The 21,378-nt window shown below is 50.3% G+C and overlaps 1 protein-coding gene and 1 long non-coding RNA gene across 5 annotated transcripts; both read right to left on the reverse strand.

Moving 5' to 3' along the window:
* Nucleotides 1-2,043: 2,043 nt before the first annotated feature.
* Nucleotides 2,044-3,925, reverse strand: C12H11orf86 (chromosome 12 C11orf86 homolog). Of its 2 annotated transcripts, none has more exons than XM_011720998.3 (2): nucleotides 3,485-3,925; nucleotides 2,044-2,937 (listed from the first exon to the last, which is right to left on the reverse strand). In XM_011720998.3, exons 1-2 carry the CDS (start codon nucleotides 3,758-3,760, stop codon nucleotides 2,866-2,868), a joined length of 348 nt encoding a protein of 115 aa, XP_011719300.2. In that variant the 5' UTR covers nucleotides 3,761-3,925; the 3' UTR covers nucleotides 2,044-2,865. The 2 variants fall into 2 exon arrangements, with proteins under 2 accessions (XP_011719300.2, XP_011719299.2); XM_011720997.2 differs by having other exon boundaries at nucleotides 2,055-2,940; nucleotides 3,485-3,915.
* Nucleotides 3,926-8,877: 4,952 nt separating this feature from the next.
* On the reverse strand, nucleotides 8,878-21,329 carry LOC105469660 (uncharacterized). 3 transcript variants are annotated; one of them, XR_980014.2, is made up of 4 exons: nucleotides 20,870-21,329; nucleotides 17,021-17,143; nucleotides 12,143-12,205; nucleotides 8,878-9,657 (listed from the first exon to the last, which is right to left on the reverse strand). It is a non-coding gene; the product is annotated as an uncharacterized lncRNA (long non-coding RNA). The 3 variants fall into 3 exon arrangements; XR_980013.2 differs by having other exon boundaries at nucleotides 12,094-12,205; XR_011610462.1 differs by lacking the exon at nucleotides 20,870-21,329 and adding an exon at nucleotides 19,609-19,925 and having other exon boundaries at nucleotides 12,094-12,205.
* Between the last annotated feature and the right edge of the window lie 49 nt (nucleotides 21,330-21,378).

Here is a 21,378-nt window from a genome sequence, read left to right on the forward strand (position 1 = left end):
TGTGTCAGCTGGGGTGAGCTAGGTTGCAGTCAGCTAGAAGCTGGGCTGGGGGCTCACTTACATGGCAGGCAGTTGGTTCTGGCTGTTGGCTGGCATACCTTGGTTCTCTTCCATGTGGCCCCTGACCTCCACATGGCCGTTCTATCAGGATGGCCCAGAGTTCTTTACATGGCATCTGGCTTCTAGAGGTAGAAACAGAGGACAGCAGAAACAGAAGCTGCAAGGCCTGGGTGGGGAAGTCCCAGAACATTACTTCCAATGCATTCTATTGGCCAAAGCAGGTCACATGGCCCATCTGGAGTCAAGGAAAGGGAAAATATACTCCACTTTTTTTTTTTTTCCTAAAGAAATGGGATCTTGCTCTCTAATCCAGACTGTAGTATAGTGGCACAGTCACAGCTCACTGCATCCCTGAACTCCTAGGCTCCAGAGATCCTCCTACTTTGGCCCCCCATGGACTCCACTCTAGATGAGAGGTGTGACAAGACAATGCATGGAGAGATGTGATGGGATAGATGGTTATGGACATCTTTGGAAGCAACCTACCAGAGTGTGTGAATGTTTGGGGGAGGCCTCCGCCAAGGACCCCAGAGATGTAGTCCCTGTTGATGGGGCTGCTGACAAGGATAGAATTCCTCTGTCTAAGCAGGAACCCTCCAAATCCATGAGCTGCAGGCTCAGCTCAGCCATCAACTCACTGGGTGACCTTGGGCCAGTCCCTCATTCACTGAATGATAATTCATTAAACACCTACTATGTGCCAGGCCCAGAACTAGGCACTGGGGTCCTGATAGTGAACAGACCAGGTTTCCGTGGAACTTTCAGTGTAATGGAAGAAAAAAGCCAGGCATTGTGGGTCACGTCTGTAATCCCAGTCCTTTGTGAGGCCAAGGAGGGTGAATCGCTTGAGGTCAGGAGTTTGAGACCAGCTTGGCCAACATAGTGAAACCCTGTTTCTACTAAAAATACAAAAATTAGCCAGGAGTGGTGACAGGGGCCTGTAATCCCAGCTACTCAGACTGAGGCAGGAGAATCCAGACCGAGGCAGGAGAATCTCTTGAACTCAGGAGGCAGAGGTTGCAGTGGGTCGAGATCACACCACTGCACTCCAACCTGGGTGACAGAGCAAGACTCCATCGCAAAAAAAAAAAAGCACATAACTAGACAAAAAAAAAGAAAGAAAGAAAGAAAGAAAGAAAAGAAAAGAAAAAAGCACGTAACTAGACAAACTAGTCAGGGTGTGACAAGTAGAACTGCTGGGAGTTGGGCTAGAGATTCTCTGAGGATAAAGAGGCTGGGACGAACTTGGAGGGCAGCGTCCTGGAGGATGAGAAGTCCTGCCCCATTCTGGGCCCCGTTTTCCTCCTCCAGACATTGAGAGGTGGGTCAGAGCTGTGAATTTCAATTCTGTCCCTTGGAGTCCTGGGGTTTCCCAGAGGCACCTCAGAGACTACTGCAGAAGAGGCTGAGAAGGGCATCTGAAGTGTAAGACCAGTAGGGCTCGAGGCTTCTGGTGGGCTCCTACCATCTAGCTTCCCAGCCAGGCACCCTAGGCTTCCTGGAACAAAATTTTCCCAGTGCCTCCTTGTTTCTGAATGGCCCCGATGGGGCCTGGTCTCTGGGGAAACGGAGAAGCCTCCCCTCTGTTTGCTGGACAACGCCCCCCGGAACAGATCCTGGACCAGAATGCTTAGCTGCTCCCTCACCTTTAACCTTGGGCCTGCTTGAGCCTGGAGAGCCCCAGGGACCCTGCAAAAAGTGCCAGTGTCTCTCGAAGAGCTCAGGTTTTTTGGGGTCAGACCCTCTCCTTCTGTGTGGCCCTTGCCTTTCTGAGCCTCAGAAGGAACCCTACCTCAGTGGGGTGGGCATAGAGGCAGGACACTGAAAGCCAGATCCTCTGAAGCTGGCCTTGAGGTCAACGCAGGGTGGGCGCAATCCCTCTAGGGAGAAATGTCCAGAGAAGTGGCAGGAAAGGCCCAGCCTGCTGGGGGATCCGCCCTGCCCTGGTGCCCCCCCAGCAATCATTCTGGGATGCTCTGGGCTTAGCCTGCCTCACAGGGGTCAGCAGGGGTGGGGGTCTGAGCCAGTGAGTTAGTCACCAGGCAAATTGTCGACTTTTTCTCAGCATCTTTATTACTGTGTTCAACTCCGATGCTGGACACTGGATGGGGTGGGGTGGGGCCGGAGATGCAAAAAACAAGAAATCCCTTCCCCACTCTGGGCCTCAGTGTGTCCCTGTGTCACACAGGGAGGAAGTCTTCCTCTGCTTCCTTCATCAGGACACCGTGAGGTTCAAAGGTTTTCAGGATGGGGTGCTCAGCCCGGAGGGCCACCCAGCTGTGGTCCTTGCCCCAGGGGGCTCACCATCTGGGAGGGAGACCTGGCCCTGGCCCACCATCAGCAAGTGATGAGAAGGGCAGTTGGGTCATGGCCCAGTGACCAGGCAACATCTGTGAGCCTCTCAGCCACAGGTCTGGCTTCACCAGGCTCCGTCATGGAAGTTGACAGCTGGTCGTGTGGGGCAGAAGCGTCCACAGCCTGCATTCTGGGCAGGCTTCTTCTAAACCTTCACAGAATCATAGTCCAAGGCTCCTACCCAAGCTCAGAGGGCAGACAGCTGAGCCTCCTTCTTTTTGACCCTGCTTGGGTATTCGAAGAGAGCTAGTGTTGGGGTGGGAGGGCCTCAGCTAAGAGGGGCAGCCACTTGGCGACTCCAGTGAGCTGGTGGCAGAAGCCTCCTTGGGCCACCCAGCCATAGTCCAGAGAGCCGTGAAGAGGTAGGTCAGCAGACATGGCGGGCTGATCCAGGCACAGCAGGAGCCACCATGGCTTCCAGCACCTTTAGCTGATGGTGTCCAGTGTGGGCTACGGGGAGGCCAGCTGATTCGGAGTCACGCTGGGGAAGATGGCGACAAATCTCTCCCACCTTCTTCTTACCTGCTGGAAGACAGAGGTGGGGGAGGTCTCATGGACTGTGGTGGGCTAGATGTTGTTCCACCCACAGCCACGAGGTGGGGGTAGACCCGAGGGAGAGAAGCACTGCTCATTGGAGACCCTGTCTCTTAGAGGAAGGAAGCAGGGGCCAGGAGCCCGCAGCTCCCCACAAAGGGGTCCCTTTTTCCCTGGGGTGAGAGGGTCACACAGTGTACTTCTGGGAAGTTGCATTGGCCAATCTCCTTGCTTCCTGCTCCATTCCCCTGTCCAACATACTATCAGATTAATCAGCTAAAAACAGCACTCACCACATCGCCCTCCTCCTCTAAAACCTTCAGTGGTTCCCCAGTGCCTATGGGATAAATCCCAAATGCCCACAGGGCCCTCTGAAATATGGCTCTGGGGTATCTCTCTCTGAACCCTCATCTCCAGGCAGCTTGGCTGTCATCTTGGTACACAGCCTGGGATGGCTCTGCCTCTGAACCTTTGATGCCCTGGAGTCCCCACCCACCCGCTGTGGTACCCTCCATCCTTCAGCCCACAGCCATACCTGTTGGTACCGCCTCAGCCACCGCCGGCTGCTTCCTCGCTGGGCTTGGATCAGCTGCTGTGTGTCCCCCAGGCTCCCTGGCACCCGCTCCTGGGCAGTGGCATCTGGCCCTTCTGTGCCTCTGTCGAGGCCCTGGGACCTGGACTTCTCTCGCCCCTGTCTGAGGCTTAGCGCCCTGCGGAGTTGGCCCTCCTGGGCCCTCCCCCAGGGTTCCTGCAGCTTTCCATAGGAGGGTCGGGGCCCTCGCAAGGACTGGCTTCGCAGCCCTGTTCCCATGGCTCCGGAGGCTGCAGGCACAGACTGCTCCGGCCCCTCAGCAAGACACGGCCCTCTGAGGTGGCCCAGTGCCTCCACCTGTCTTACAAGAGATCACTTGGGGGCAAAGGTTGGTACTGCCAAGGTGGCTTTCATAAATCAAAGGGCAGGCCACAGGGTCAAGCATCCCTGAGTCACCTCACCACTCTGCTTCCCCACCTTCTGGGTCAAGGAGTGAAGGACAAGGGGAGGATATTGCCACTCCCTCCTTCCCCTCCTCCCCTCCTCCTCGCCCTCCCCTTCTCCCTCCTCCTCCCTTCCCCCTCATTCCTCCCCTCCTCCTTCCTTTCCCTTCCCCCTCCTCCACCCTTTCCCCTCCCTCCTCCCCTCCTCCTCCCTTCCCCTCCCTCCTCCCCTCCTCCTCCCTTCTCCTCCCTCCTCCCCCTCCTCCTCCCTTCCCCTTCCCTCTCCTCCTCCTCCTTCTCCTCTAGGCAGCCTTCCCTGACTACCTCATCCCTGAAGAGTTTGTTCTCCTCTGAATTTCTATGGCCTTGGCATCCATTGACACTGAGCACCCATGGCTTAACAGAAAAACAGAATTGGGCTGGGCCCGGTGGCTCATGCCTGTAATTCTAGCACTTTGAGAGGCCAAGGCAGGCAGATTGCCTGAGATCAGGAGTTCCGGACCAGTGTCGCCAACATGGTAAAATCCCGTCTCTACTAAAAATACAAAAAATTAGCCGGGCATGGTGGCGGGCACCTGTAATCCCAGCTACTCGGGAGGCTGAGGCATGGGAATCACTTGAACCCGGAAGGCGGAGGTTGCAGTGAGCGGAGATCGCGCCACTGCACCCAGCCTGGGTGACAGAGCAAGACTGCATCTCAAAAAGAAATACGTTTTTCAAAAAAGAATCAGTATGTTTTTCAAAAAGGAAACTAGAACAACCACATTCACAAAGACAGCAAGGAGGATGGCCATTGCCAGGCACTGGAGGAGGGAGGAATGAAGAGTTTCATGGCTGTAGATGTTCATAAGGTGAAGAGTTCCAGAGATCAGTTGCACAACCATGGCTGAAATGGTAAATTTTATGTTAGATGTGTTCTACAATACTGGAGAATTTTTTTTTTTTTTTTTTTTTTTTAAAGAAACAAAAGGAAACACGACTGCTCCAGGCTAGGAGTCAGGAGGCCTGGATTTTTTTCCAGGCCCAGCACTGCGCCTAATGTCCCAGCAGCACAGCACAACCCTTGAGCACTCAAGCTCTGAGGACCGACTGCCTCTGTGTAAACTGTAGCTTCATTCCTTGCAGCCTTGTGACCTTGGGCACATTTTTCTCCTTCATCCGTAAGAAGGACAAATAACTTGGGTAATTGTTGTGCGTATTAAATGTGATCCACAGGGCTTAGCACACAGCAAGTCCTCGAACAAAGAGAGTTGGTGGTTGTATTAGTCCATTCTCCTGCTGTTATTAAAGAGAGACGTGAGGCCGGGAGCGGTGGCTCATGCCTATAATCCTAGCACTTTGGGTAGCCAAGGCGGGTAGATCACTTGAGGTCAGAAGTTCAAGACCAGCCTGGCGAATATGGTGAAACCCTATCTCTACTAAAAATGCAAAAATTAGGCCAGGTGCAGTGGCTCACACCTGTAATCCCAGCACTTTGGAAGGCTGAGGCAGATCACAAGGTCAGGAGTTTGAGACCAGCCTGGCCAACATGGTGAAACCCCGTCTCTACTGAAAAAATGTAAAGATTAGCCAGGCATGGTGGCGTGTGCCTGTACTCCCAGCTACTTGGGAGGCTGAAGCAGGAGAATTGCTTGAACCCAGGAAGCAGAGGTTGCAGTGAACCGAGATCATGCCACTGCACTCCAGCCTGGGCAACAGAGCAAGACTCCATCTCAAAAAACAAAACAAAACAGAACAAAAAATTATCCAGGCATAGTGGTGGGCAACTGTAATCCCAGCTACTTGGGAGGCTGAGGCAGGAGAATTGCTTGAACCCAGGAGGCGGAGGTTGTAGTGAGCTAAGATTGTGCCACTGCACCCCAGCCTGGGCACAGAGCGAGACTCTGTCTCAAAAAATAATAATAATAAAAATAAGAAATACCTGAGACTGGGTAATCTATAAAGACAAGAAGTTTAATTAGCTCATGGTTCTGCAGGCTGTACAGGAAGCATAGCAGCTTCTGCTGCTGGGGAGGCCTCAAGAAGCTTCCAACCACGGTGGAAGGCAAAGCGGGGATGAAGCATCTCACATGATAGGAGCAGGAGAAAGAGAGAGTGGCAGGAGGGACTGTATCCTTTTTTTTTTTTTTTTCAGACAGAGTCTCACTTTGTCGCCCAGGCTGGAGTGCAGTGGCGCGATCTCGGTTCCTTGCAACCTCCACCTCCCGGGTTTAAGTGATTCTCACGCCTCAGCCTCCTGAGTAGCTGGGACTACAGGTGCCCACTACCACACCCAGTTAATTTTTTATATTTCTGGTAGAGACAAGGTCTTGCTATATTTCCCAGGCTGGCCTTGAACTCCTGGCCTCAAGTGATCTGCCCACCTTGGTCTCCTAAAGTGTTTGGAATAAAGGCATGAGCCACCGTGCCCAGCCTACACACTTTTAAACAACCAGATCTCACAAGAACTCACTCACTATCATGAAAACAGCGCCAAGGGGATAGGGCTAAACCATTCATGAGAATCCACCCCCACGAGTCAACCACCTCCAACACTGGAGACTACAATTCAACATGAAGTTTGGTGGGGACACAAATCCAAACCATATCAGTGGTATTCACTGCTGTGGGCAAATCCTTTCCCCTCTTGGTCAGTCTCATCTGCAAAATGGGTTGTTTCTTTCTTAATTTTTTTTTTTTTTTTTTTTTTTGAGATGGAGTCTTGCTCTGTCACCCAGGTTGGAGTGCAGTGGTGTGATCTTGGCTCACTGCAAACTCTGCCTCCTGGGTTGAAGTGATTCTCCTGAGTAGCTGGGATTACAGTCACGTGCCACCATGCCTGGCTAATTTCTGTATTTTTAGTAGAGATGGGGTTTCACCATGTTGGCCTGGCTGGTCTTGAACTCCTGGCCTTGTGATCCACCCACCTCGGCCTCCCAAAGTGCTGGATTACAGGCATGAGCCACCGAACTCAGCCTGTAAAATGGGTTGTTTCAAATATAAGACGAAATCATGAGTGTGGATGCTTCTACAGGTGAGACTGCCATCAGCAACTCTTTCCCCCAAGACAGGAAGCCTGGGGCTGGGCCAGCAGATTCCTCAGAATGGTTGTTTTGTTTTTTGAAACAGGGTCTCACTCTGTTGCTCAGGCTGGAAGGCAGTGGCATGATTTCAGCTCACTGCAGCCTTGACCTCCGGGGCTCAAGCGATCCTCCCACCTCAGCCTCCTGAGTAGCTGGGACTACAGGTATGTGCCACCAGGCCTGGCTAATTTTTCTATTTTTTGTAGAGATGGAGTTTCATCATGTTACTCAGGCTGGTTTCGAACTCCTGCACTCGAGCAATCTGCCCACCTCAGCCTCCCAAAGTGCTGGGATTTCAGGTGTGAGCCACCACGCCCGGCCTGAGAATGGTAGAATCTGAGTGCTGAAGGGATCCCATACATCTGTTCCATGCTCCTTTTTGTTTTATTTTGATTATGTATTTCTTTGTTTATTTTAGAGATAAGGTTTCTCTATGTTGCCCGGGCTGGTCACAAACTCCTGGTCTCAAGTGATCCTCCCGTCTCAGCCTCCTGAATAGCTAGGATTATAGGCATGAGCCATCATGCCCAGCTCCTTTTTGTTTTAACCACTGTTTTGAGTCAACCCCTTCACAGATTTCATTTAAACCTCACGATAGTCCTATGATGTGGGGATTGTCATCTCATTTTATAGATCAGAAAACTGAGGATCAGGGAGATTAATCACCTGGCTGGAGAGCATGCCCACCAAGTGGCAGAGCTGGTCAGCCACCCTGGTCAGCTGGGCTTTAAAAACCTGTGCTTCAATCACTCAGGTCTCCTTCCCCAGACTAGGCAGCAGACGCAGGACTGGAAGCCAGCTGTCCTGCCTCCTCCATGTTTGGGGTGCTGCAGAGGGCACCCCTATCCAGGGCCAGGGAAGTGCTGGCTGCAGCTATTGGCTCACACTAACCTTGTCCCCCAAGGCCTGGCCTTGCCCTCATCCTTTCTGCTCAGTTTCTGAATCTTCCTTGGGTGAAGGGTTGCTTAAAATCTGCCAGGCTCAGCTCCCAGAGGAGCTATGACAGGGCCAGTGTGAAGAGAATGGAAAAAAGGAGCCCTGACCTTCTGCCCCAGCCTGTCCCTAACACTGACTCTGATTTGTACCCAGGTCCTTTAATTTCAACGCTGACAACACTCCAAAGGTCAGTCCTGACCCTGGTTAAAAAGCAACAAAACCATTACACAATCTTCAACGCCCTCACTTCAACACACGTAGTCAACTCAAATCCCCACTCTCACAAAGGTCTGAGCCCAGGAAGAAGTGGCTGACTCACAGACTTTTGAGATGTGGTGGGATGAATCACTCGCTCTTACGTCAAGAACATAGCTGTGGAGTACCCTCTTGCCAAGCATGTAGTCTTTTTTTTTTTTTTTTTTTTTTTTTTTTTTTTTTTTTTTGAGACGGAGTCTCTCTGTCGCCCAGGCTGGAGTGCAATGGCCAGATCTCAGCTCACTGCAAGCTCCGCCTCCCGGGTTCCCGCCATTCTCCTGCCTCAGCCTCCCGAGTAGCTGGGACCACAGGTGCCGCCACCTCGCCCGGCTAATTTTTTGTGTTTTTAGTAGAGACGGGGTTTCGCCGTGTTAGCCAGGATGGTCTCGATCTCCTGACCTCGTGATCCGCCCGTCTCGGCCTCCCAAAGTGCTGGGATTACAGGCTTGAGCCACCGCGCCCGGCCTCAAGCATGTAGTCTTAAAACAATTTCCCAAATCCACTGAGGAGAGGGAGAAAAATCTGTGTTCTCCTCCTTCCCTCCTCACTGCTTCTCTGCCTTCTTCACCTGGTATCTTAGACTGATTTGTGTTGCTGTAACAGATATGGGTTAATTTCTAAACAATCATTCATTTGATTCATGGTTCTGGAGGCTGGGAAGTCCAAAAGAATGGCATCAACCTCCGATGAGGGCCTTTGTGTTATGTCATCCCATGGCAGAAGGTGGAAGGGTAAGAGAAAGCAAAATTGGGCAAGGGCAAGAGGGGGCTGAACTCACTTTTATCAGGAACCCACTTCCTGATAATTGCAGTAATCCAGTCACCTAATCACCTCTTCGCCGTTCCACCTCTTGATAACTGTCATAATGACAATTGGAGTTTGACATGAGTTTTGGAGCAGACGTTCAAACTATAGCACCTGGCAAGCTCTTACTCACCTTTCCAAACTCTGCTTTGTGAGTGACACCTCCCCAAAAAGCCTGCCCTGACACCTCCAGGCTGTGTAAGATAGGCAGTCCCCTTTACAGCCCACCCAATAACCCAATACACACAGTAACACAATCATACATGTCTGCCTTACCTCACCAGACTAGGTACCCCCTGAAGGCTAGAAGAACACCTTCATCTCTGTGTCCCCACGACCCAACACAGTAAATAACTGTTATTAAATATTGGAGACTATTAGTTGTCTATTGCTATCTAACAAATTACCCCAAAACTTAGAGACTTAACACACATTTATTATCTCAGTTTCTGTGGGTCAGGAATGGGGGCGTGGCTTAGCAGGTCTCTGGCTCGGATCTCTCAGAGGCCACAGTCAAGTCTTCTCCAGGTCCTTCTTGGGTGGATCTGCTTCCAAGCTCATTCTTGTGGTTGTTTGCATAATTTAATTCTTTTTGGATTGTGGGACTGAGGGTCTCTGCTTCTTGATTGTTGCTACTTGGGCCTCTCCAAAGACCATCTCACAAAGTGGCAGCTGGCTTTAATCAGAGCAAGCGAGTGAGAGCAAGAGATGGCGAGAAAGACAAGCCAGGATCTTTGGAGACTAACTGCGGAAGTGACATGTGAGGCCAGAGCAACTCCGTCTTGGATGCTAATCCACCACGTTGACTTCTTATTAACCCCCATTCTGGGAATGCCTCTAAGATTTCTACCTTTTTTTTTTTTTTTTTTTTTTTTTGAGACAGAGTCTCACTCTGTCGCCCAGGTTGGAGTGGAGTGCAGTGGTGCGATCTCAGCTCATTGCAAGCTCCGCCTCCTGGGTTCACACCATTCTGCTGCCTCAGCCTCCTGAGTAGCTGGGACTACAGGCGCCCGCCACCACGCCTGGCTAATTTTTTGTATTTTTAGTAGAGACAGGGTTTCACTGTGTTAGCCAGGATGGTCTTGATCCGCCCGCCTCGGCCACCCAAAGTGCTGGGATTACAGATTTCTACTCTATCTACTGTTACCATAAATCCTACCCATAGGCAGATCCATATCACATTCTTGCCTTTCCCTGAGGTCCCAAACTTCAATTGTCTTACACATTCCTGCCCTGTGGTATATAAGCCCTGGGTCTGGGGGTCTATAGCGTGGAGATCCACCAACACGTCTTGCCGCAGCGTGAGACACAGACTTGGCTGCTGTTCCGAAATCTGTATTAAATGTTTCTTTTTGGCTGGGTGTGGTGGCTCATGCCTGTAATCCCAGCACTTTGGGAGGCCAAGGCAGGCGGATCATTTGAGGCCAGGAGTTCGAGACCAGCCTGGCCAACATGGTGAAATCCGGTCTCTACTAAAAATACAAAAATCAGCTGGTCATGGTGGTGCATGCCTGTAATCTCAGCTACTTGGGAGGCTGAGGCAGGAGAATCACTTTAATCTGGGAGGCGGAGGTTGCAGTGAGCCTAGATGGTGCCACTGCACTCCAGTCTGGGCGACGGAGCAAGACTCTCTCAAAAAGAAACAACAACAAAAAAATGTTTTTTCTAAGAAACTGAATTTGTCGGCCTCTTTCTTTGGCCTCAGCTTCCTTGGGTTTTGGGGATAGGTTTACACGGACTTGCCGACCACAGAACATGGCAACCCATCACTTGCTTTATTCTGTTCCTTAGAGGCGAGTCGCCAGGTCCAGTCTACCCTCAAGGGGTGGAGATGACACAAGGGCGTGAACACCAGGAGGCTAGGATCATTGGGGACCATCTTGGAGATGGCCTACCACAGACACCAAGGATTCCAGGCCTCCTCCACTGCCTGTGTTTAAAGCCTTGCCCTTTCATGTACTGGCTATGTGCCTTGGGTGAGTGGCTTAACCTCATGTGTCTACAATTTCTCCACTATAACACGGGGATCATGCTTTATTTCATAAAATCTAAGAGGACATCTATGGAAAGGTGGCAGTATTTTATATACCATTAAGAAAGAATATCTGGGCTGGGCACGGTGGCTCACGTCTGTAATCCCAGCAGTTTGGGAGACCGAGGCAGGAGGATTGCTTGAGCCCAGGAGTTTAAGACCAGCCTGCACAACTTAATGACACCCTGCCTGTACAAAAATTAGAAAAAAATTAGCTGGGCCTGGTGGCATGTGCCTGTAGTCCCAGCCACTTGGGAGGCTGAGGTGGGAGGATGGCTGGAGCCCAGGAGGTTGAGGCTGCAGTGAGCTGTGATTGAAGCCACTGCACTCCAGCCTGGGCAACAGAGTGAGACCCTGTCTCAGGAAAAAAAATAAAGAAAGAAGGGAGAAAGGGAAGAAAGAAAGAAAGAAAGAGAGAGAGAGAGAGAGAGAAAGAAAGAAAGAAAGAAAAAGAAAAAAAAAGAAAGAAAAGAAAGAAAGAAAGAAAAGAAAGAAAGAAAGAAAAGAAAGAAAGAAAGAAAGAAAGAAAGAAAGAAAGAAAGAAAGAAAGAAAGAAAGAAAGAAAGAAAGAAAGAAAGAAAGGAAGGAAGGAAGGAAGGAAGGAAGGAAGGAAGGAAGGAAGGAAGAAAGAGAAAGAAAGAAAGAAACCCATTACCCACTCCTTGGAAGGTACAGCCCCGTTTTAGAGAGGTTAAAATGTGGAGGAAAAAAGTGTGCCTTGAAAGTAACAAAACACAGTAGTATCTATTTCCTAAAGTGAAGTAGGAAAGAGATATTTCCTGTATCTATTCACGTAAATGGCTGATGTCATTTAAAGTTCTGGTGAGGCTTAGATAAACTGGAAGGCTGCAAGCTGGGACAGGCTACCATGTTCCTTATGAGTGAGCCAATGAAAGTGATCTACATCTACCTGCTGTGGGCAAGACCTTGTTTTGGTGAACAGAAGAGAATGAGAGACCACATCTGGCTTGGGGGAGGGGAGGATCTAGGCAGGCCTCTTGGAGGAGGTGATATTGGAGCCCAGCCTCAAGAGCCCACTCTCCAGAACCTTGAGAATCAGATATTGAAAGTCTGACTGACCTTGGAAGGCAGCAGGGGTGGGGCGTGCCCTCTACCCTGGGAGACTGACCTTTGTGAGTGCGCTTCACCTTTGCACCCCTCCAGAGCTTATACTCATCTCTTCTTCTCTCGGCTGAAATGACAGAAGTATAGTCAGTGATGGGCCTGGAATCCAGCCCAGTTGAGTCAGTCCAGCACATAGAGTCTTCAGCAAATGTGTGTTCTACCCTCCATGGGTGGGGCCTGAGTCTTCACATATCCTCTAGGAGGATTAGACAAAATTTTAAACCTAGCAGTTAGTACTACTAGACTTTCTCCTTGAAAATATGATGCCCAGTTTGGGTGCGGTAGCTCATGTCTGTAATCCCAGCACTTTGGGAGGCTGAGACGGGCAGAGCACTTGAGACCAGGAGTTCAAGACCAGCCTGGCCAACATGGTGAAACCCCGTCTCTAAAAAAAGTACAAAAATTAGCCTTGAGGCCGGACGTGGTGGCTCATGCCTGTAAATCCCAGGACTTTGGGAGTGTGAGGTGGGTTGGGTCACCTGAGGTCAGGAGTTCAAGACCAGCCTGGCCAACATGGTGAAACCCCATCTCTACTAATACAAAAATCAGCCGGCTGTGGGGGCACACACCTGTAATCCCAGCTACTCGGGAGGCTGAAGCACAGAAATTGCTTGAACCTGGGAGGCGGAGGTTGCAGTGATCAGAGATCATGACACTGTACTCCAACCTGGGCAACAGACTGAGACTCTGTCTAAAAAAAGTTTTTTAAATCAATAAAAAAATATGATGCCCACCAGAAGTAAGATGAGCGACTGTGCAGATATACATTTATTTAATTTAACATTGTTTGTGGGCCAAGTGCAGTGGCTCACACCTGTAATCCCAGCATTTTGAGAGGCTGAGGCAGGGGAGGATCACTTGAGGGCAGGAGTTTGAGACCAGGTTAGGCAACAAAGTGAGTCCCCATTTCTATAAAATTTTAAAAATTGGCCAGGTGCGGTAGCTCACACCTGTAATCCCAGCACTTTGGGAGGTGGGTGAGGGTTGGGGGGCGAATCACGAGGTCAAGAGATCGAGACCAGCCTGGCCAAGATGGTGAAACCCTGTCTCTACTAAAAATACAAAAATTAGCTGGGCGTGGTGGTGGGCACCTGTAATCCCAGCTACTTGGGAGGCTGAGGCAGAGAATCGCTTGAACTCGGGAGGCAGAGGTTGCAGTGAGCCTAGATCACGCCACTGCACTCTAGCCTGGGTGATAGAGCAAGACTCGTTTCAAAAAAAAAAAAAAAAAAGTTCTTGTGTTTATCTTCTGTCCCTTATTCCCTCCTCACACCTGTACAAGAGTTGAGTTTAGCACATAGTAAATGTTTAATAGTCAGTGAATAGGAGTGCCCCAGAGGCCAAGCAGAGTCCACAGAGTCCAGTGGACACCACATCCATGGGGGAGGGAAAAGTTAAAGAGATGATACCTGGAACAGGTCACATTGGGGGCGTGGACCGAGAGGAGCAAATGCTGAGGAATTTCTGAGGCTTTGACAGTGTCCCTGGGCCAGGAAGGACGATGAGGTGGTGGGAGGATATTGAGCCATTTCTGCAGCACTATGAAAAATGAGCTACTTTCCCAGATTAGTGTTGGGGGGCAGACCTCAAAGCACCCCATTTCAAAGCAGTGTGGTGCTACGCTAGAAATAACGCCCAGGGTGTTATGGGAGTCCTAGGAGGGCCCCTTACACCATGAGAGTGGCCTTGGAGGGCTTCCTGAAGGAGACAACGACTGGGTTAAGTCTTGAGAGAGAGAGAGAGAGAGATGACAGGAAGAGAGTTTATCAGGTGAATCTATTGAGAAAAGGAATCCCATGCAGAGGGAAACAGTCCAAGCAGAGGCAGGAAGCACGACGGGGTAGAGGAACGATGATACCTCATACCACTGGGGTGTAGGGAGGACAGCGTACCAGCAAGTTCAGACAGCATGGTGGCCAAGGCCGGGGCAGTTAGGAACAAGAAGGCTGGAGACATCTAGATGGATGGGAGCTCCCAGACAAAGCTACAGATCCTAGCCAGGCGCAGTGGCTCATGTCTGTAATCCTAGCACTTTGGGAGGCTGAGGTGGGTGGATCACCTGAGGTCAGGCGTTCAAGACCAGCCTGGCCAACATGGTGAAGCCCCATCCCTACTAAAAATACAAAAATTAGCCTGGTGTGGTGGCACAAGCCTGTAGTCCCAGCTACTCAGGAGGCTGAGGCAGGAGAATCACTTGAACCCAGGAGGCGGAGGTTGCAGTGAGCCGAGATGGCGCCACTGCACTCCAGCCTGGCAACAGTGAGACTCTGTCCCAAAAAAAAAAAAAAAAAATTAGCCGGGTATGGTGGCAGGTGCCTGTAATTCCAGCTACTCAGGAGGCCGAGGCAGGAGAATCACTTGAACCCTGGAGGCAGAGGTTGCAGTGAGCCGAGATCGCACCATTGCACTGCAGCCTGGGTGACAGAGTGAAACCCTGCCTAAAAACAAAAACAAAAACAAAACAAAACAACAAAAAAACAAAAACAAACAAAGCTACAGATCCCTCAAAACATAGCAGTTACTGTGAGCCCGGAAACAGCGTACCCCTCTGTGTTTAGAATCCAGAAGCCTGGCTTTACCCTGAGGATCTCATGAGGACAACCCAGATGTCCCCGATCCCCCCTCCAGAGATGACAAAAGAAAGATTTCTCCCGCCAGCATGGACTGAGCAGGAAAGGCATTGGCCAGGAGTGTTTGCAGTGTGGAAACTGCAAGTGTGTTTGGTGGCCCTGTGCCCTTGCCTGTGGCCACTCAAGTACTATTTTTGGCTTGCAGCGAGCCTAAATTCCAATGTTTGCCCCACTGTGTTCCCAGGCTCCTTTAACCCTATGGCTTCTCACCCCTAGAAACCGCCCTGTCTTTTCAGCCTCCTCCTACTTTGGCTGTTCAGTCTGGACAATTCCACTGGGCTCATGGAACCCATCATGGGATCGCCACAAGATGGTCAGACCTTCCACCGGCCGAGGGGGACCAAGGGCTAGTGTCTCCCCTGTGTTCTTAGACTGCAGAAGTCTCTGTCAATTATGAGATCTGCCCTCTTCTGTCTCCGAGCCTCTGAACATGTCCCTAAGAAGCAAAGGGATGGGTTAGCTACTCCCAACGTGCCCCCCAGAGTTATTGGGGTAACACCAAAGCCAGCCTTTCACCTACCCACAGCCCAGCCTCTTAGCTGCAACTTCCTGTTTTTGTTTTGTTTTGTCTGAAGACTGGATCTCACTCTGTTGCCCAGGCTAGAGTGCAGTGCAGTGGCACGATCTCGGTTCACTGAAACCGCCACCTCCCAGGCTCAAGCGATTCTCTCACCTAGTCTCCCTAATAGCTGGGACTACAGGCACACCCCACCACACCTGGCTGACTTTTTGTTTTTCAGATTTTTTCAATTTTTTTTTTTTTTTTTTTTTTTTTTTTTGAGACAGAATCTGTCTCTGTTACTCAGGCTGGAGTGCAGTGGTGTGATCCCAGCTCACTGCAACCTCTGCCTCCAGGGTTCAAGTGATTTTCCTACCTCAGTCTCCCGAGCAGCTGGGATTATAGGCATTTGCCAGCCACCACACCTGGCTAATTTTTTGTATTTTTAGTAGAGATGGGGTTTCACCACATTGGTCAGGCTAGTCTCAAACTCCTAACCTCAAGTGATCCGCCCACCTCAGCCTCCCAAAGTGCTGGGAGGCATGAGTCACTGTGCCTGGTCTTTCTTTTTCAACTTTTAATAGAGATGAGGCCTCACATTCAGGAGATTGAGACCATCCTGCCTAATACGGTGAAACCCCATCTCTACTGAAAATACAAGAAAATTAGCCAGGCATGGTGGCGCAAGCCTATAGTCCCAGCTACTCAGGAGGCTGAGGCAGGAGAATCGCATGAACCTGGGAGGCAGAGGTTGCAGTGAGCCGAGATTGAGTCACCGCACTCCAGCCTGGGTGACAGAGTGAGACTCCGTCTCAAAAATAAAAAAAAAAAGAAAGAAATGGGCTCAAGTGATCCACCCACCTTGGCCCCTGCAAAGTTTGGGATTACAGGCATGTGCCACCACACCCAGCTCCCACTCCTGTTTCAAAGCCCACTTGCTCAAGTCTCATGCCCCTAAAGCCTGTGGGAGATGCCTCACCATGGCCATATCCCTTTATCATGGTGCCAGGTCCATACCAGGGCCGATGCCCACAGGATGGGGCAGAGGAAGAACCTCCTGACCACTTTTAGCCTCCCAAAGTGCTAGGGTTATAGGTGTGAGCCACCGCACCCCGCCCAAGAACTAACTTTTTTTTTTTTTTTTTGAGATGGAGTCTCGCTCTGTCGCCCAGGCTGGAGTGCAGTGGCCGGATCTCAGCTCACTGCAAGCTCCGCCTCCCGGGTTTACGCCATTCTCCTGCCTCAGCCTCTGAGTAGCTGGGATTACAGGCTTGAGCCACTGCGCCCGGCTTTTTTTTTTTTTTTTTGAGATGGAGTTTCACTCTTGTCATCTAGGCTGGAGTGCAATGGTGCGATCTTGGCTCACTGTAACCTCTGCCTCCCAGGTTCAAGTAATTCTCCTGCCTCAGCCTCCTAAGTAGCTGGGATTACAGGCGTGCACCACCATGCCCTGCTGGTTTTGTATTTTTTTAGTAGAGATGGGGTTTCACCATGCTGGCCAGGCTGGTCTCGAACCCCTAACTTCAAGTGATCCGCCTGCCTCAGACTCCCAAAATGCTGGGATTACAGGTGTGAGCCACCGTGCCCGGCCCAGCCCAAGAACTTTTTAGAGTGTTAGCTATTAAGAAATAATAAAGCAGGCCTACACTCCTACCGTTAGGGCAGCCCCTCAGCTACTCTGTAAGGCCCCCCGGAACATCATTTCCCTCCCAACACAGTCCTGCTGCCTGTGTTCTCTGCACCAGAGCTTCACCTTGGCCAGCCTTCCACAGCACGTCTCAGTTCCTCTGTTTGGCTTCAGCTTCTGCTGCAACCTCCCAGGAGCTCAGCTAAGTTTTCCAAGTTCCCCAGATCTCAAGAATCAATTGAGAGCTTGCTAAGAGGAAAAGAAAAAAAAAAAATCATTGAAAAGATTACTAGGCCCCACCCCAAATTTACTGAATCATTATCCACAGGGGTGGGTGTGGGTCCAGGAATATGGTTTTGTTTTTAAAGGGCCCTGGAAGATTCTTACCATCCAGGAAGCCTAAATAGTATTTCTCTAGCCTCTCCATTGGTCTTTACACTGACTCCATTAGAACCACTTGGAGAGCTTCTAAAACTAGCACTGCAGTGCAGGGGGTCTTGTTTCTGAAACACCAGGGCCTTCATCTTCATTCTTCTCCGCAGAAAGCCAATCACTGAGACAACAATTATTGCCAAGGAAGAAGGCTTTAACTGGGTGCTACAGCCTAGGAGATACAAGATCAGTCTCAAAATCCATCTCCCTGAGTGACTAAAAGCAAGAGTTAACATATGCCGGGCGCGGTGGCTCAAGCCTGTAATCCCAGCACTTTGGGAGGTCGAGATGGGTGGATCACGAGGTCAGGAGATCGAGACCATCCTGGCTAACTCGTTGAAACCCCGTCTCTACTAAAAAATACAAAAAATTAGCTGGGCGTGGTGGCGGGCGCCTGTAGTCCCAGCTACTGGGGAGGCTGAGGCAGGAGAATGGCGTGAACCTGGGAGGCGGAGCTTGCAGTGAGCTGAGATCCGGCCACTGCACTCCAGCCTGGGCGACAGAGCGAGATTCCGTCTCAAAAAAAAAAAAGAAAAGAAGAGTTAACATAGAGGGAAGAAATGTAACAATGTGTAAGAAAACAAGAACTAGGGGCTGGCACTCATGCCTGTAATCCCAGCACTTTGGGGGACCGAGGCAGGTGGATCACGAGGTCAGGAGTTCGAGACCAGCCTGACTAACATGGTCTGCTAAAAATACAAAAATTAGCCAGGCGTAGTGGCAGGCACCTGTAATCCCAGTTACTTGTGAGGCTGAGGCAGAAGAATTGCTTGAATTCAGGAAGTAGAGGTTGCAGTGAGCCGAGATCGTGCCACTGAACTCTAGCCTGGGCGACAGAGCAAGACTCCATCTTGGAAAAAAAATAAAATAAAATAAAAAGAAAACAAGAATTACGGAGAAGGAAGCAAGCAGGGTGAATGTGGGTTCTGGCATCTTGTTGTCTGGATGCCTTGATCTGATGAGTTTCCGTTTTCTGATACTTTTTTTGAGAGGCCTGAGTGTCCTTTCCTGACAAAGGAACTCAGATAAAACAAATGTTAAATTTCAAGCTTTAAGACCAAAAGGGTCCATGTCTATGTTTATTTTAAAAAAAACAAAACTGTCTATGGGACTATTGCATCAGTTTCGGTCTCAGTCCCCAGGGATGGATTAAAGAGGCAAAGGTGACTCAGGTATTCTGCTGGTGATTCTAAGATCTCTGAGTTGGTGATTAATATGCATAAGAGCAATGGGATGGGGCTCAGGAATCTGTGTTTCCCACCTTGTCCCCAGGAGATTCTGTTGCTAGTGACACAGAAGCCCACACTGAGAAATGCTTTTCCTTTTTCTTTTCTTTTCTTTTTTTTTTTTTTTTTTTGAGAGTTTTTCACTCTTGTTGCCCAGGCTGGAGTGCAATGCGCAATCTCGGCTCACCACAGTCTCGGCTCACTGCAGTCTCCGGCTCCTGAGTTAAAGCAATTCTCCTGCCACAGCTTCCCTAGTAGCTGGGATTACAGGCATGCGTCACCACGCCTAGCTAATTTTGTATGTTTAGTAGAGACAGGGTTTTGCCATTTTGGCCAGGCTGGTCTTGAACTCCTGGCCTCAAATGATCCACCCACTTTGGCCTCCCAAAGTGCTGGGATTACAGGCTTGAGCCACTGCATCGTGCCAATTTTCATTTTTTTGAGATGGAGTTTTGCTCTGTTGCCCAGGCTGGAGTGCAATGGCACAATCTCAGCTCACTGCAACCAATTCTCCTGCCTCAGCCTCCCAAGTAGCTGGGATTACAGATGCCCACCACCATGCCCAGTTAATTTTTGTATTTTTAGTAGAGATGGCATTTCACCATGTTCATCAGGCTGGTCTCGAACTCCTGACTTCAGATGATCCGGCCTCCCATTACATTCAGATGATCATGCCTCTCATTACAGGCATGAGCCATCGCGCCCAGCCCATTTTAAATTTTTTTTGGGGGAGGGGGGACGGAGTCTCACTCTGTCACCCAGGCTGGAGTACAGTGGCATGATCTCGGCTCACTGCAACCTCCACCTCCCGGGTTCAAGTGATTCTCTTGTCTCAGCTTCCCGAGTAGCTGGGACTACAGGTGACTGCCACCACACTTGGCTAATTTTTGTATTTTTTAAGTAGAGACGAGGTTTCACCACATTGGCCAGGCTGGTCTTGAACTCCTGACCTTGCGATCTGCCCGCCTCAGCACCCCAAAGTGCTGGGATTACATATGTGAGCCACAGCGCCCAGCCCCATTTTAAAAATTTTAAAAGACAGAGATGAGGTCTTACTGTGTTGCCAACTCTGGTCTCAAACTCCTGGGCTCAAGTATTCCCCCCGACTCAGCCTCCCAAAGGTGAACTGGGATCTTAATCCTTGTTCTGTTACTAAAATAGCTGTGTTGGATCCAACTGAAGGCTGGGGTTCTTCAGGACCGGTGGAAGGAAGGACAGGGAAGTCGGAGTGAGAAAGTACTTATACAGGAGTCTAAGAGTCAGATCTCTCTAGGCTCAATAAACAATTTCTAGTTAGCAAGATGTTCTCATAGTCTTTGACTCTCTTTTTTGGAAGCAGATTTTTTTTTTCTTGCCCTTATTACCATCTGATGTATTATATTACATATCACTATTAATTAATATATATTAATCTGTCTGCTCTCTTTTGAAGGCACGATTTTGGTGTGTTTGGTTAATCCCTTATCTCTGGTTGGCACTGATCCCAGTTTAGGAAGTGGTAAATGAAAGTAAAAATCTGGCCCCCCCCCACCCGCCCCGATTCATGCGAAGGTGAAGATTAAGCCTTGAAGCTGAGTCATTGCAACACCCTCTTCCAAAAGAATAGCTGTTACTACATTAGGCATCAGCCAGATCCACACGGAAAGGTAAAAAGCCTCAGGCATCTGGGAAGGGCTGCCCCCACAGATCATTCACAGGTAAATTCTTGCTGGCCTCCCATAAACAAGGACAGGTCAATTGTAGCTTCAGGTCTACAGTCTAAGTTTAGCTCCTAAAAACTCCTCAATAAGAATGTCATCACGAGCTTATTTTCCCAGGTGCGGAACAAAGTCAAGACTCTACCTACTCAGAGACATCTGCATAACTGACTCTTCCTTTACTCTCTTTTTCTCTTCAGACATTCATCTTATCTTACGTGGATTTACCGGGCACTAGCTAAAGTCCCATAGGAATGTTAACTATTGTCCTAATCGCCTACTTGCCCTTCTTCCTACATGCGTTCCCCTCACTCCCCCTTTAAGGAAATGCATAAATACGAAACCTCCCGAAAACCTCTTCGGAAAAACAACCACAGAGGTGTCTGTGGTTCGTGTTTTTCCCGAGCACGCCCTCAAACTGGATTAGTAAGCCTCGATGATAGAGGCTTATGCCTCAGTCACTCGTTCCACTTGTCAAAGCTTTCCTCTCGTGTCTCAAACAAGCCTTCCAAACCCCCTAGGTCCTGAGCAGCTTCGCTCTGCAGATTACAAAACCGAGACTCAGAGGTTAAGTTGCTTGCCCAAGGTCACACAGACGGACTCCAGACCCCCATAATCACCTACGTAGCTGCTAAAGGACACAGTCATGTAACCCATGTGGCACAAGCGCCTTCTCCTTTCTCCTGCCCTTCGCTAACGTTAGCTTTTCCGGCGACCTCGTCTCCGCTCGCCAGCGCGTATCTACGTCTAGCCGGGATGCCTGAGCCCCAGTGCGATCTGTTATGCTTGCAGCTTCGGGAAACACGTGCTACTCGGGTGAATGAATCGAACGTCCCCACCCCCGCCGACAGCCAATAACTGCAAGTTGCTGCCCGGCCACTTCCGCCTATTGCGGGCGTCGGCCAGGGTCCGGCGGCCCACGTGAGGCTCCCGAGACAAGGGAGTAGGCGGTGGTGCGCCAGGGGCGGGCTCTCCCAGCCTCGCCACTAATCCAGGCGCTCGCCGGGGACGGGAGGGGCGGGGCTGACGTGGGGCGCCAAGGCTTAAACGTGACGGACAGGCGGGCGCAGGGAGGAGTCCACAGCCGAGGGGCGAGGAGTGACGGAGAACACTGCCCAATAACGGGAGG

Source organism: Macaca nemestrina, chromosome 12, assembly GCF_043159975.1.
Source record: "Macaca nemestrina isolate mMacNem1 chromosome 12, mMacNem.hap1, whole genome shotgun sequence".
In the NCBI taxonomy this organism is placed as follows: Eukaryota; Metazoa; Chordata; class Mammalia; order Primates; family Cercopithecidae; genus Macaca; species Macaca nemestrina.

Coding starts and splice junctions, on each gene's coding strand:
- C12H11orf86 (XM_011720997.2), bottom strand. CDS start 3,760: ATGGGAACAGGGCTGCGAAGCCAGTCCTTGCGAGGGCCCCGACCCTCC. Junction 2,941..3,484: donor GGCTGAGGCGGTACCAACAG/GTATGGCTGTGG, acceptor TCTGTCTTCCAG/CAGGTAAGAAGAAGGTGGGA.